Source organism: Acomys minous (assembly GCF_964271855.1).
Source record: "Acomys minous genome assembly, chromosome: 12".
NCBI lineage: Eukaryota > Metazoa > Chordata > Mammalia > Rodentia > Muridae > Acomys > Acomys minous.
Window position 1 is genome coordinate 91,856,166 of NC_140493.1, and position 14,254 is coordinate 91,870,419.

The window sequence follows — 14,254 nt, forward strand, 5'->3', positions numbered from 1 at the left end:
CATTATCCTTTGGCAAGAATAAGGGACCAAAGAGAAAATTTGAAACATCAGCAATTATAGGTAGAGATCACTAGAGATACAGAAGGTGATATATAGGTTTTGATCTTGAGAATTGGATGCTCTCACCTCCTTTACAAATGGACATCACAGCTCATTACATCACATGTGTCTGTTTGTGCTACCAGCCACCATGGAAACGGTCACTGTGGTTGGCAATCTTGGAATGTTTTTTTAGAGAGCTTGAAGCACGTGCTTATGTGGTAAAGGAAAAGGTTTATACTGAGTGTAAAGGTGTGTGCAGCCATTTTAGAGAGCGCTGACAATAAGGTGTGCCTCATGAGTCAAAAAGATAAACTGGTGATCAAGGTCTGAATTGTGAGCTTTGACTACCTAAAATTTGTGGTCTCTTGCCAAGCACTAACCGTGCCCAAGCCTGTTTAGCTTATGAGACTGGCTCTGCTCCGAGTGGACGTCACACACTTAAGCTTTGCCTTCTTTTCCATTTTAGATGCTATATATTATTTTTAAAAGCAGTCTTCCTTCATCCTTCCATCTTCCCTCCCTCCCTCCCTCCCTCCCTTCCCTCCCTCCCTCCCCCCTCCCTCCCTCCCTCCCTCCCTCCTTTCCTTGCCTTTGGTGTTGGAGATCTCTCATAAGATATTGTTCATGCTACACAAATGACCCACCCCGACCTGCAGCCCCAGTCCTCACCTGTGTTTCTAAGGAGAGGAGAGATCTCTCCACACTGAGGATTTGGCTGTACCCTTTCAGTCCCTGGGGAACCCTCGCTGATTATACTTAGGAGTAGAGCCAAGGAAGCCACAGAATTTATGATTTCTGTTACAGGGAGTCTGTTTCCTCTTGCTTATTTAGGAATGTTTCAATTTCATGAAAATTAAAAATATTGGACCTTAGACAATATGGTTCTATGATGCCTGTTACAACCAAAAGTTCCATTGAGTCAACACCTCAGGTGCAGAACCAGGGGGATGAGGATTTGTAACAGAACTTCTTCGCATTTGTTCCAGCATTTCACCTCTGCTATAAAGTGTAATTTCAGGTTGTTTAATGACTTTAATTTTGGGTTTTATTTCATTTTCAAAAGTAACACAGAGAAAATTGCTTCCAGCATCAATAAGAGCCCACCCACCTGTGTAGAGCGGGACTATCTCCAACCCACCAGTGGTAGAAAGAATGACACAGAGGCTTATTAATATTTTAAAGCTTAGGTGTCTCAGCTACTCTTTGCACTGCATCCCACCACGTGACCACCGTTACCTCTCTGCTCCTGCTCATGGCTGTCCACTTCCTTGTCCCACTGGAGAATCTCCCTCTTCTGAATCTTCTCCCAGAGTCCATGTCTCCTCCAGGAAGATCTACCTTCCACTTCCTGCCCAGCCATTAGCCGTCAGATTTTTACTAAAGCCAACCACATACAATTCTAGATTGCCCAAGGCAAGTGAGGAAGGAACAAATAGTTACAAAATATGAGACTGGTGATGGACCACATTTCTCTGCTGGTACAGAATTAACAATTGAATTTGCAGAGACACACTTTCATATGGCATATCCCCAAACCTGTGTGTGTGTGTGTGTGTGTGTGTGTGTGTGTGTGTGTACGCATGCATGCATGCATGCACAAATGCATACATATGCACATATGTGGGAACGTGGAAGCCAGAGATTAATTTTGGGTGTCTTATGTCTTAATTGCTCTTTACATCATCATCATCATCATCACCACCACCACCATCATCATTATTATTCTTTTATTATTATTATTGAGACAGGGTCTCATTATATATCTCTGGTTGACATGGTAGACTATGTCAACCAGGCTGGCCTCTTCCTGGATGGTATGATAAGAGGCATGTGCCACCTTAACTTTTGAGATGAAGTTTTTCACAGAACCTGAAGTGTAGGCTGGCTGGCCAATGTGCTCTAGGGATCCTCTTGTTCCCCCACCCCCCCAAAGTCTCTTTTAAGACATACTAGGTTTTGTCTGTGGTCCTTAGCATATAACAACCCACTGATTAAAGTTTGCTAAAGATAAATCTATTTACTCTTATAGGGACTTATGTTTTAATACACAATCCTTTACAAATACTAATATCGAAGACAAGGAAAATTGGTGGAGGATGAAGATTGTTGCCCTAGTGGCAGTATTTCCACATAGCTGAATTAGATGTACATTTAAGTGCAGCATTCTTATTCATTAGCTGCATTTCTTTTTTCCAGGTATAGAATCCCTTCGGGCCTTACTCGCCTTTACCATAAAATTTGGTGTTGATGTGGTTTTTTTCCATCCCAGCCCTAAGCTACCTGAGTAATGACTCATGAGACTCAAAATATATTTACAAATACTTAGGCCATGTCGTTAGGCCCTTCTCCAACCAGCTCATAAACTAAAATAACCCATTTATTCTAGTCTAAGTTCTGCCACGTGGCTGGTTACCTCTGCTCAGGTACCACGTGTCAGTCCTCCTCACATCTTCCCTGTGAATCTTGTGTGCCTGGCTCTATCCCAGAATTCTTTCTGCTTGCTGGGTGTCTCACCTCCTATTTCCTGCCTAAGCTATAGGCCATCACATATATTAAGTTTCCATACAGACACAAGGCATATTCTCTCAACACCTGTGTTTCCTACTGTGGTTGTCAAACAGTAAACATGGAAATGTATCTTACTTTATGAAAGTTAATACTGCTAAATGAGTCATCTTGGGCCCCTAGGATCGAATAGCTATTAACATGTTCACTTTCTTTCTTCACATTAATTTATTTAGAAAATGTTATATATGACTAGGTGTAGTTTTGGGATCACCTTGCTTAAGATCACACTGAGAGGTTATGTTGTATCCTTTTTCTCTTGGCTCCAAAGGTAAATATTATAGTGATTCCAACTACCATGGCTTACTGTTCAATATTCATGAGTTTTATGAATAAAGTCACATAGTATGCATAATTTTATGCCCGGCTTCCTTCAGTTAGTATTATATCTTTTAATTATCTGATGTTACATCAGCGTTTTGTCACCTTGGTATATTTTTGTCTCTTCTGTGGATGAATGTTATAAATACAACTTCTATAGCATTCACTTGCAAATGTTTTTATAGCTGTATTTTTTCCTCTTGGGTCAATATTAAGAGAAAAAATATTGAGGTCTTGGTAGGTATATGTTTCTATATTTCTTTTTTTTTATTTATAAGAAACTGTCAGAGACTATCAGCAGTTAAGAGCCCTTCCAACTCTTGCAGAGGACATGAGTTTGGTTCTTAGCACCCACGTCAGGTAGCACACAACCACCTGTTCTTCTTGTTCTGAAAGATCTAACACCCTCTTCTGGCACCTCAATTACCTACACTCATGTGTACACACGTACACACACACACACACACACACACACACACATACACACCCCAACACAGATATAATATATATAATTAAAAATAAAAAATATTAAAAATAAATAAGCTAAGTCTTAAAAAAGAAACTTAGAGACTTTTATCCTTGCAGGAATTATATTAGTTTTCTACAACTATAGCAAATGTTTATGATAAACAACTTAAAAGAAATTTGTTTTGGATCATGACTTCAGAAGTTTTGGTCTGTGGTGACTTGGTCCTATGACTTTGAACCAGGTACAAAGAACATCATGGCAGAAAGTGAAGGAAGGAGAAAAGGAAAAAGCTTCTCCCCTTGTGGTTGTCAGGAAGCAGATAATGAGAGGAGGAGCCAGGGTCTTAATACGTTTTCAGTAGTACACTACCAAAACCTGTACTTCCTGCTAGTAGGCCATTCTTCCTAAAGTTTTACTGCCTCCCAACATTCCATCCAAATGGGGACCAAGCCTTCAGCACATGAATTTTGGGGGACATTTAATATCCAATCCATAATGAGGTCATATCACTCATTCTGTCATCAATAAATGAGCTGTCTGGTTAATCTGATTTTTCTCCAGTTAGTCACGTCAGATGCTACGACTTCTGACATTCTACCCTGTGCAAATGCTGAGGTTTGATTTACATTTTTCCCAGTGACTAATTACATGGAACAACTCTTTGTGTATTTTTCCTTATCTGTTCTTCTACTGATGGGCATTTAGGAGGGTTCTATTTCCAGGGCACAATGAATAGCACAGCAATAACCATGGCCTAAAAGCAGCTCTGAGCAGACAATTCAGGGAAATTTACCTTCAGGTCCGTCTGGCTGCTGAACTCTTGTATGCTGGGTTCTAGCTATTTTCTTGTTGTGGTGGTCAAAAAACAACCTGGGAGAAAGGGTTTATTTTGGCTTATGATTCCAGAGGGATGTGGTCCATAATGGTGGAGAAGGAGTGGCAGCCAGAGTATGAGTCAGGCCTGGCAGTCAGGAAGAAGAAGGAGGAGGAGGAGGAGGAAGAGGAGGAAGAGGAGCAGAAGGAGAAAGAAGGAGGAGAGAGACAGAGAGAGAAAGAAACAGACACAGAGAGACCGATACAGAGACAGAGAGACAAAGAGACAGAAAGAGAAAGAGATAGAGACAGAGAGAGAAACACAAACAGAGAGGAGACAGACAGAGGAGAGAGAGAGAGACAGAGACAGAGACAGAGAGAGAAGAAGAAGAAAAAGAAGAGAGGAGAGCAGAGGAAAGACACGAAGACACACAGAGAAACCAGGATGTGGAGCCAAGGTATAAACCCTGAAAGGCAGCCCTTTGTACAGTCATGAACTTTCTCTACCTCCTAAAAGGGTTATAACCTCTCAATCAGTGCCACCAACTGGGGTCCAGGGTTCAAATACATAAGCCAGTGGGAAGCATTTCTCATTCAACTCTGTATACCAGGTGTCCTGGTTGGTGATTTTTTTCTTGTTGTTGTTGTTTTTGTCTTTTGTCGACTTGACACACAAGCTAGAGTCATCTGAGAAGAGGCCATCTTTGAGAAAATGCCTCCATAAACCTGGCCTGTGACAAGTCTGTAGGGTATGGTTTTGGTTAACGATTGGTGTGGGAGAGACCAGCAATGGGCCAGGGGCACCTGGGGAAGTGGGTCCTGAATTGCATAGGAAAACCGGATGAGCAAGCCATGAGGAACAAGCCAATAAACAGTGTTTCCCCATGGCTTCTGCTTCAGTTTCTGCCTCAGGTTCCTGCCCTGATTCCTTTGATGACAGACTGTGATAAGGGAATGTAAGTAAAATTAACCCTTTCCTCCTCAAGTTGCTTTTGGTCATGGTGTTTAATCACAGCACTAGAAACCTTAACTATGACACCAGACCACATAGTTTCCTCCCAGAATAGCAAGGTCAACAAAACCACTAAGTCTTGCTTTACTGCCATTATTTTCAGTTTTACCTATGCTCTTGGTTTTTCTGAAAATGATGACCTCAGGAATTAAGAAACACATTTAACGAAGTTATAGAAACAAACGAAAAGCCATTATAGACGTTTGTGCTATGCCATAGACATTGAATTTATTAGGAAGATCACCAAGAAGTTCCTTGATTTGCAGAGAGATACCACCCAAGACTGAAAACAGAAGCCCAAAACACCCAAAGAAAGGCGCACATTATGATGAAGGAATCAACATCTTTAGAAGGCTTGAAGCATCAACCGTCCAAACTGCATGTGGTTACAGATAAAAGCTGCTGAGTTACCGAAGACTCTGGTTTCTTTTTGTTGAGGTAGGCAGGGGAGGCTGCTGTCCCAACAGTGTCCTTCAACTCCTACTTCTAAATCAGAGTAAAGTAATTGCAGGTTCTGCCAGGTAAGTGCCAGAGCTTCTGGGATGTATCTTCCGAAGGCAGGCGCCAAGCAAGGGAGCCGCAGGTCAGCAGCACCTTGGGATGCAGGGCTCCTCACAGCCAGGCTGCACATAGGTGGTGAGGTTGACAGTCAGCAGGTCTGGGGTTGGGTGGCAGGAGTTGAGCAGGAAGCAGGTGGGCACACAGGGCTGAGGGATGTGGCAGGGTGGGGGGCAGTTGTCACAGCAGGTGGGCTCCAGTTGCCAAATGGTATGTGGGCAGGTGCTGGGCAGGCAGACCCCACAGCGGCAGGACTTGTCTGAGGAGCAGATGGTGGTGGCAGGGCCGGTGGGGACGCTGCAGCAGCGGGCGACACAGCAAGCCATGGTGATGGGGGGTCTGGTTGGCTTTGGTCCCTTGCAAAGATGAAGTGTCTGAGGTTCAAATGTCTCCTCTTCCTTCGAGGCTCTTATATACCCTCCCCAGTGGGCGTTGGCTCCACCAATGGGCTTCTTTCCTGGTTCTTGTTTATGTTCGAGTTCCCATTACCTTTTAATTGGCCTGCCATTTAGATGCCTGTAAAGAGTCCCTATTCTGCTAATTGCCTTTTATTTGAATTCATTGCTAAATCTTAACTGATTACTCTTGCTATTTGTCACTAGGACACGAGCTTTATGATGTACCACAAAAGGCTTCTGCTATTACAGTGCACCACCAAGCTATGTGGGGACCGAAGGGGCATGACAGTAATCTGCAGAATGCTGCTCTCTCTCTCCTGCGCCTCACTTTTTTATTCTCTTTGCCCCTTTCTGTATCATCTTGATGCAGAACTGTTTATTGTTTGAAGAGTTGAATTTAATTTTATTACTGCCTATAAGCTTTGAGTTATTTGAAGCTTGGAATTACATTAGAGTAGGAAAAGAGTTTGATAAGAAATATGGACAAACTTTACAAATACTATTTTGACATAAAGTGTTACATATTTATTAAAATCTTAAAATGTAGAAAAGCATAAATATATCATTTGTAGACATTATATATTAATATCTATTAATATTATACACACAACACACACATATATATGTACATATAATAGAATTAGTTTTGACTATACACAATCATCCATTTTTACATTTCTGAAATCATTTTATATAGTTTCTATAATGTACCTATTTGTATAAGCATATATATTTCAATTATCTTGCCTTCCTAAGCATATTTAATAATGGCATTTTCTATGTTTCCTAGTATTTATCATGTAATTGGACTTCTGGGTTATTTTAAGATTTCATTTTAAGTGGGACGTGGTGGTGTTTGCCTGTAATCCCAGCACTCAGGGAGGCAGAGGCAGGCAGATCTCTGTGAATTTGAGGACAGCCTTGTCTACAAAACAAGTTTAGGACAGCCAAGGCTACACAGAGAAACTTTGTCTTGAAAAACAAAACCAAAAAACCCTCCAAAAACAAACAAAACAAAAACCATCACACACACACACACACACACACACACACACACACGCACACAGACACACAGACACACAGACACACAGACACACACACAGACACACACACACACACACAGACACACACACACACACACACACAGAGAGAGAGAGAGAGAGAGAGAGAGAGAGAGAGAGAGGGAGAGAGAGAGAGAAGCTGATTGCATATTAATCGTTTGCGTTTTAAAATATTAATCTCAACCTTTTCCTTTGATAACTGTGGTGGTACAGACTCCCTCTGTGAATCTTTGTGTTTGTTCCTGATTGTTCTGAAGTAGAGATAATCACCAGATAGCGTTATAGGGTCAGATGTTAACGTCTCATGCTTTCAAGCCTTTGCCATTCGTTACACTATGGCCCGCCGGCACCTTTTCAGTTGTGTTTGATTGAGAATTCCTGTTTTCCTGTACGTCCTGCAAATAATTTTCAAATTCCTTTCCAATTTGCAAGGTGAAAGACAACATTTCCTTGTTGTATTTCTCCCATAACAAGTTAGGTTGACGCAGGCTCCTTACGTGTTCTAGGCATCTAGAATTAGCTCCGTTCCCATCGCTGTGGCTCCGTTTCCTCGGCTGTTAAGTGCTGAGCTGTGAATTCAGTGAAGTTCATTAATAATTTATGTAGAATGAAACTGGAATGTTAAATGAAAGAGCAACTTAAGACCACAACGCTAGGATCCAAGTAAAACCACTGCCCTAGAAAGCGGACTCATGGGCCTGACCCAGATTGATTTGAATGTTTTGTCCCCCTGTGGGCAGAAAGACCCCTTCCAGTCTCCCTCCAGTGCACCATTTAGACTTCAGATATACTTGCGTGCTTAAGAGCAAACTAGGTGTGCTCCTGGGCGGGCTTAGACTTGTAGCTTAGAACATTCCGGCTCAGCTCAGGCTCATGCACCCTTTAAGCCATGGGCCTCATACTGTCCTCACTGCCTACTGTAAGGTGACCTGTCCATCAGTGGTTTGCGGTAGGTGTGTCTGCATGTTTTGAAAACGGATTTAGTGCACCAAGAGGACCACATCCAGAGCCAGAGGAGCTCTTTATTGGCCCCAGGAGTACTGGTCCCTTTCCCTGTTACTATGGGCAGCCCACTTTTTGGAGTCTTAGCACACTGAGAGCATAGGAGTACCTTCTCTTACTTAAAGGAGCACAGTGAGCCTCAGGATGGATAAAAAGAGTTTAGAGTCCATGGTATACAAAGACGAGTATTAATGATTATCGAAGTAAGTTGCGGATTAAGGCGAAGTAAAGATTAAAGAAGCAGTCGAGAGAAGGAGGAGGGGGTGGGGAGGGAAGCAAGTAAGAGGGAAACCTTAGATGAGACAGCAGGCATGGAGCATGAAAGTTCATGCCAATTAAATAAGTAAACAAAGTAAAAGTATGGGTTAGTATCTGAGAGAAGAGGAAATGGCCGACGTGTACGCTAAGTTCAAAAGCTCAAAAGAGTTCCTCGCTGTTTTCTTTGAAAGAGAGGATTTGACTGTTTCTGATACTCTGGAACCTTCCTGAGGTTTATCACTGAGTGAATTAGCTGCCAAATTTCACACTATATTGCCTAGGGGAAATAAATATTTCACTCGTGTGTGTGTGTGTGTGTGTGTGTGTGTGTGTGTGTGTGTGTGTGTGTTTGTATTGAGGTCCACATGTGCATGTGTATGTGGAAGCTGAAGGACAAACCCCACCGTCGTTCCTTACACACCACTTACCCTTTCTTTTCTCAAAAATATTTATTATTTTTATTTTTATGTGCATGAGTGTTTTGCCCATATGTGTGCATGTATGCCATGTGCATATCTGGGGCCCACAGAGTCTAGGAGAGGGCACAGAGCTCTGGAACCTGAAGGACAGCTGGCCACGTGGGTGCTGGGAACCGAACCCAGCTTCTCTGTAAGAACAGCAAGTACTCTTAACTTCTGAGCCATTTCTTCAAGCCTCCACTTTTTCTTCTGCAGGCAGGGTCTCTCACTGGCATGGAACTGCTCAAGTAGGACAGCTGGCTGGCTAGTGTGCCCCAGGGACCCTCCGGTCTCCACCTCTTCAACACTGGGACTACAAGAATGTGCCGCAACACCCACTTTTCTTTTTCTTTTTGTATATGTGAATCCTGGCAATTAGACTCAAGTCCTCTCATTGGCAAGGCAAATGATTTACCAACTAAGTTATCTCCTCTGCTCTATCTCATTCCTTAAAAAGAATTAATGACATAGTCATTTATTGAGGAATAATGCCTGGTGCTGTGTGAACAAAAATAAACTTTATCTCCATCCTCATGGAATTTACGGTCAGTTGGAAAGGCTTATCACACACATATTGTAAATTGCTGATATTAGAAATCATAATAGGGAGGGAAAGATTAGGTTCCAAGAGCAAATAAAAAAAGGAAAGGATGTTACTTTTGGCATATTCTGGAGACCAAAAAAAAAAAAAAAAAAAAAAAAAAAAGTGGAGTGCAGGTCATCAGATTTTCGTGGCCAAATGATGCCAATCTCCTGTTCAGAGTGCACTATTGCTCTGTATCTTCAATGAAAAGACTCGTTATTGTGTATGTAGGGCCTTATGCTTCACTAGTCATAGATGCGATTTAAAGTTATATTAATAGACTAGAACACTTATTAAATAACAGATATGTGATGACACTCGTTTTTGTTGACAAGACATGCAGTGCTTTATGAACATATTTTTTCTTTAGTGGCCCAAGAGACCTGGAAATCGCTCAGCTTTGCTTATGAATAAAGATAGTGAGGCCTAGAAAGGTGACACAATAGTCCTTAGATCATGGTGACCCACTTGCTAAAGACTAAGTGTAGTGTCCAGGAGCGATGGGCTACCGTTTACGTAAAATGGAAGCTCCATGCCTCAGAGATAGGCAACAAGTTTTACTCATAAAAATAAAGGATTCAGGAAAAGCATGTGATTCTTGATTAAGTGGCAGACTTTCAAAGTTTGGCATCAAGTAGCCTGTGGGGTGCTCTGGGAAATTCCTCTCTAATGACACTTAATGGGCCTTAGAAGGTATTTTAGAGTAGATCTATCTAGGTATGGTCTTCTCTGCTTTCTTGACCTACCTGTCTTTTTTTTTTTCCCCACACAAACATTCTTTTGGCTTTGACTTAGGACCTTTTCAGAACTTGATTTGTGTTTTTCTATATGTATTGTTTGTCAGTATATACACATATATATTATATAATACATATATTATATATACACATATAATATATACATATATGCATAGTATAAGTTTATTTATATATACTTATGTATAATAGACATTCTTCATAAGCCCAGAAAAGAATATTCCCTGTCAGGTTAAGTTCATAAAATCAGCTAATATGTTAAATTAGACAATTTTCTTTCTTTCTTTCTTTCTTTTTTTCTTTCTCTTTTTTTTTGTTTTTTTTTTTTGTTTTTTTGAGGCAGAATCTCCCTGTGTTGCCCAGCCTGGCCTTGATCTCTCTAGCCACCTGTCTCAGCTTCCTAATCATTAGAGTTAGAGGCACAACTGTGCCCAGTTTTGGTGGAAATTTTAGCTCTGGTTCTCAGTCTGTCACCTAGAAGCAGCTGGCATTCGATTGGCTGCTGGACTAGAACCTCTGTGGTAACAGGTGGCAACCAAAGTGTGTGTCAGCGTCCTGATGCTGGAGCTGACCACTCCAAGCTCTGTAAGTGAAAGCAAGTTCAAGGCAACCCGGCTCTTATAGCTGAATATTTGTCAGTTTTGATTAGAGGCAATTTACCCCCTTTCTGTCAAATTTGGATGTGATGATTTTGTTGAGGGATCTTACATGTTTTACATTTCTCAGGCATGTCTTGAATCTGTGTCATAGCTGCTGATTAAATTTCTTCATCTGTTTGTATTGGACGTTTTTTGATGTGGGAAAGAATTGGGCTTTTGAGTCAGACATACCAGGGGTTAAGTTCCAGCTGCCTCAGTAGCTAACCTTGTAATTTTGAGAACGTTTAATAATGTAAACAACTCATATCTTAAACTTATAACGTAAACACTGCTCATATTATTATGTAATGTTGTTTGGAGGATTCGATGAGTTTGAAGGAAACGAGAGAAGATGGGCATTAAAGACAGACAAATCAAGAAGGTGGCCAGCAAGCTAGCTACAGTGGTGCCTTCCTTCAGAACTCTCTGCAGTTAAAAAAAAAATGATCATCAATTTTAAGAGGCAAGTATTCCAAACACTAACATAAATAAAGAACACACATGGCCAGGGAAATACAGTTTTATTAGAAAACCCATCAGGAAATTATTTTGCCTCTGAAAATACTCAATATAGAAAATGAGATCCCAGAAGCAACATGACCAAAAACCCTGTAATTTGAAATCTGAAAGATTTCAATAGAATTTTCATTATGGAAGACATTCACCTGTTCCAATGAATCAAAGGACTATTCATCCAATTTGCATAAACAAATTTCTTGATTTCTTGCCATTAAAATCAAAGGTTGGGTTTTCATGGCCTAGGCCACCTGTTTACGATAACATTGTGGTAAGCAATGAGACAACTGTTTAAGCAGCTCCTGGGGTCTTCGGCATCAGCCACTGAGCAAGCGAGGGAGCCACAGGTCAGCAGCACCTTGGGATGCAGGGCTCCTCACAGCCAGGCTGCACATAGGTGGTGAGGTTGACAGTCAGCAGGTCTGGGGTTGGGTGGCAGGAGTTGAGCAGGAAGCAGGTGGGCACACAGGGCTGAGGGATGTGGCAGGGTGGGGGGCAGTTGTCACAGCAGGTGGGCTCCAGTTGCCAAATGGTATGTGGGCAGGTGCTGGGCAGGCAGACCCCACAGCGGCAGGACTTGTCTGAGGAGCAGATGGTGGTGGCAGGGCCGGTGGGGACGCTGCAGCAGCGGGCGACACAGCAAGCCATGGTGATGGGGGGTCTGGTTGGCTTTGGTCCCTTGCAAAGATGAAGTGTCTGAGGTTCAAATGTCTCTTCTCAGTCTGGACTCTTTTATATCCTCCCCAGTGGGTGTGAGTCCAGCCAGAAGGCTTCCAGTCCATCCTGGTTTTGTTATGACACCCTTTCCATTAGGATTACCTAATCAGTTTGGCATTTTCATGTCTATTAAGAATTCCTGCCTTTATTAATTCAATTAATTCAACTGGAGTTTTGACTCATGTCGCTGTCATTTTTGTCATAAGATCATCACATTTTATGTTTACAGCATTCTGGCCTGTCTAGGAGGAGTTACAAGTAATTTGATCAAGTGAGGACTCAGATGCAACCTCAGGGTTTACAATCTTCCTCTGCTCTTCTTAATTTTAAACTATCTACCATCTATCTATCTATCTATCTATCTATCTATCTATCTATCTATCTCATCTGACAATGTACACTTCAAACATTTCCTTTATTTATTGATATTGTAAGTCATACTCCCCTGAGCAAGAAGTGGGATGGAAAGAATAGCCTTGGTTTATATTCTTTTTCATTGTTAGAAATAAATTTATAGTAAGTGTTTTTCCTCCCCCCCCCAGGTCTAGTGACCTTTCAAAGGTAGTGTTCCATTTTATTTGTCCACAACTTCTCTATTCTTAAAGATGAGCCAAAGTATACAAATCATTGGGAAAGAGTGAAAATAAAATTCCATGGCTCTCCTTGATCATATGTACCATGGAAAGAAAGCTAACCCGGTCTCCATTCATTTCCACATAAGTGACATACAAACTTTAAAATAAGACAAAACGGGACTCAGATAGACAAGTCATTTGTTTCACAGAATCAGCCACAGGCTTTAGATGGCAACTGACCTGACACCGTGTAGACCAAAGGGCTTCACTAAAAACCATTCGTTAGGGACTCCCATATGCATATCTGTTTGTTCCCCCCTCTGGCATCTTCATCTGGATGGTAAATTCCTTTGAGATGCCTTCTACAACATTCTTCACCTCAGCTGGCCTTGGTTTGTCTTCCTGTAGGCTGAAGAGGGGCCACAACAAAGTCTAATGTGCGGTGGTTGGTGGGTGATGGTTCTGACATCTTCACACACTTCCTCAGCACAAACCCCTCAGCCGCCGGCATCTAAATCACAGAGTTTATTGGATGGCAAGTGATTTTTGAGTATGTGCAGGATGCAGATTCCTTGGTGAGTTGTTGTTTCAACCAGCATGGCGTGTCTGAAAGAAGAGAGACAGCTGAAAAAGCATTAGAACATGCTGCCACTGTGAAGTGTCGTGCATTACATGCAAGAAGAAATGGCGGTTTGCCTTTTGTTTCAACACTGCATCTATCATGAAGAAAAAAGTACTGTCTGCCTGCCATCTCACTCAGATGGCTGCTTTAGCTCAAAATGTCCTGCGCTTGTTCTCTGCTTCTCAAACCGACTCACTCTAGAGGCTTTGGCCCATGTATCGCCTTTATAAATGAATCCTTCTAGATGTTTCCAGAACTTTCTATGCTTTCCATCAAGTCGGCCTTGCTTTGTTCTGCCCTGTGCTATAGTTTCCCTTCTCTCTTGTTCTCATGCCAGATGAAGAACCTTGCAAATGAGGAACTGTATTCTTAGGCTTGCTTATCTCCTTCCGGCACCTGAGAAGATGTCTGGGGCATCAGAGGCATGTGAGAAATGCTTGGAATGTGAGTGCATCCGTGTCTAACGACCAGCTTGTCTGTGTCTTTAAGGACACAGTTGAGTTTGTATAAATATTCAGGAAAAACAAATATTAAAGATAGGTGCTCTTAAAACAGTTCTAAACTTATTGTGAATGGGTTTTATGAGTCAGGCAGCTTTCTGAGCGTATCTATGTATCCTCGAGTGACTTCCTTTCAGCTCTGAGATTTACGTTGATGTCATCAGAAAGTGTAATTCTTCTGTGCACATTTATAGCTTCATGACGCATGTGTCAAGAGTCCCTGTGTAATTACAGCATCAAACATCGAGACAGCACATCATTCGGGGGGAGCAGTGGTGTTTATTTACTTTTAAAATAAGGAGAACTATGAGAGCAATTTTTTCCACTTCTCTGAAGTCATTGTTCAAAACACAGAAGGAATACTTCTGCAAAAATGAAGTTCCAGGGTCAA

The 14,254-nt window shown here is 41.8% G+C and overlaps 2 protein-coding genes across 2 annotated transcripts; both read right to left on the reverse strand.

The window, feature by feature from the left end:
• Window positions 1–5,424: 5,424 nt before the first annotated feature.
• LOC311578842 (keratin-associated protein 3-2) lies at window positions 5,425–6,176 on the reverse strand. Its single transcript, XM_084748911.1, has one exon. It carries the CDS (start codon window positions 6,104–6,106, stop codon window positions 5,807–5,809), a length of 300 nt encoding a protein of 99 aa, XP_084605037.1. The 5' UTR covers window positions 6,107–6,176; the 3' UTR covers window positions 5,425–5,806.
• Window positions 6,177–11,437: 5,261 nt separating this feature from the next.
• LOC311578841 (keratin-associated protein 3-2) lies at window positions 11,438–12,174 on the reverse strand. Its single transcript, XM_084748910.1, has one exon. It carries the CDS (start codon window positions 12,095–12,097, stop codon window positions 11,798–11,800), a length of 300 nt encoding a protein of 99 aa, XP_084605036.1. The 5' UTR covers window positions 12,098–12,174; the 3' UTR covers window positions 11,438–11,797.
• Window positions 12,175–14,254: the final 2,080 nt, after the last annotated feature.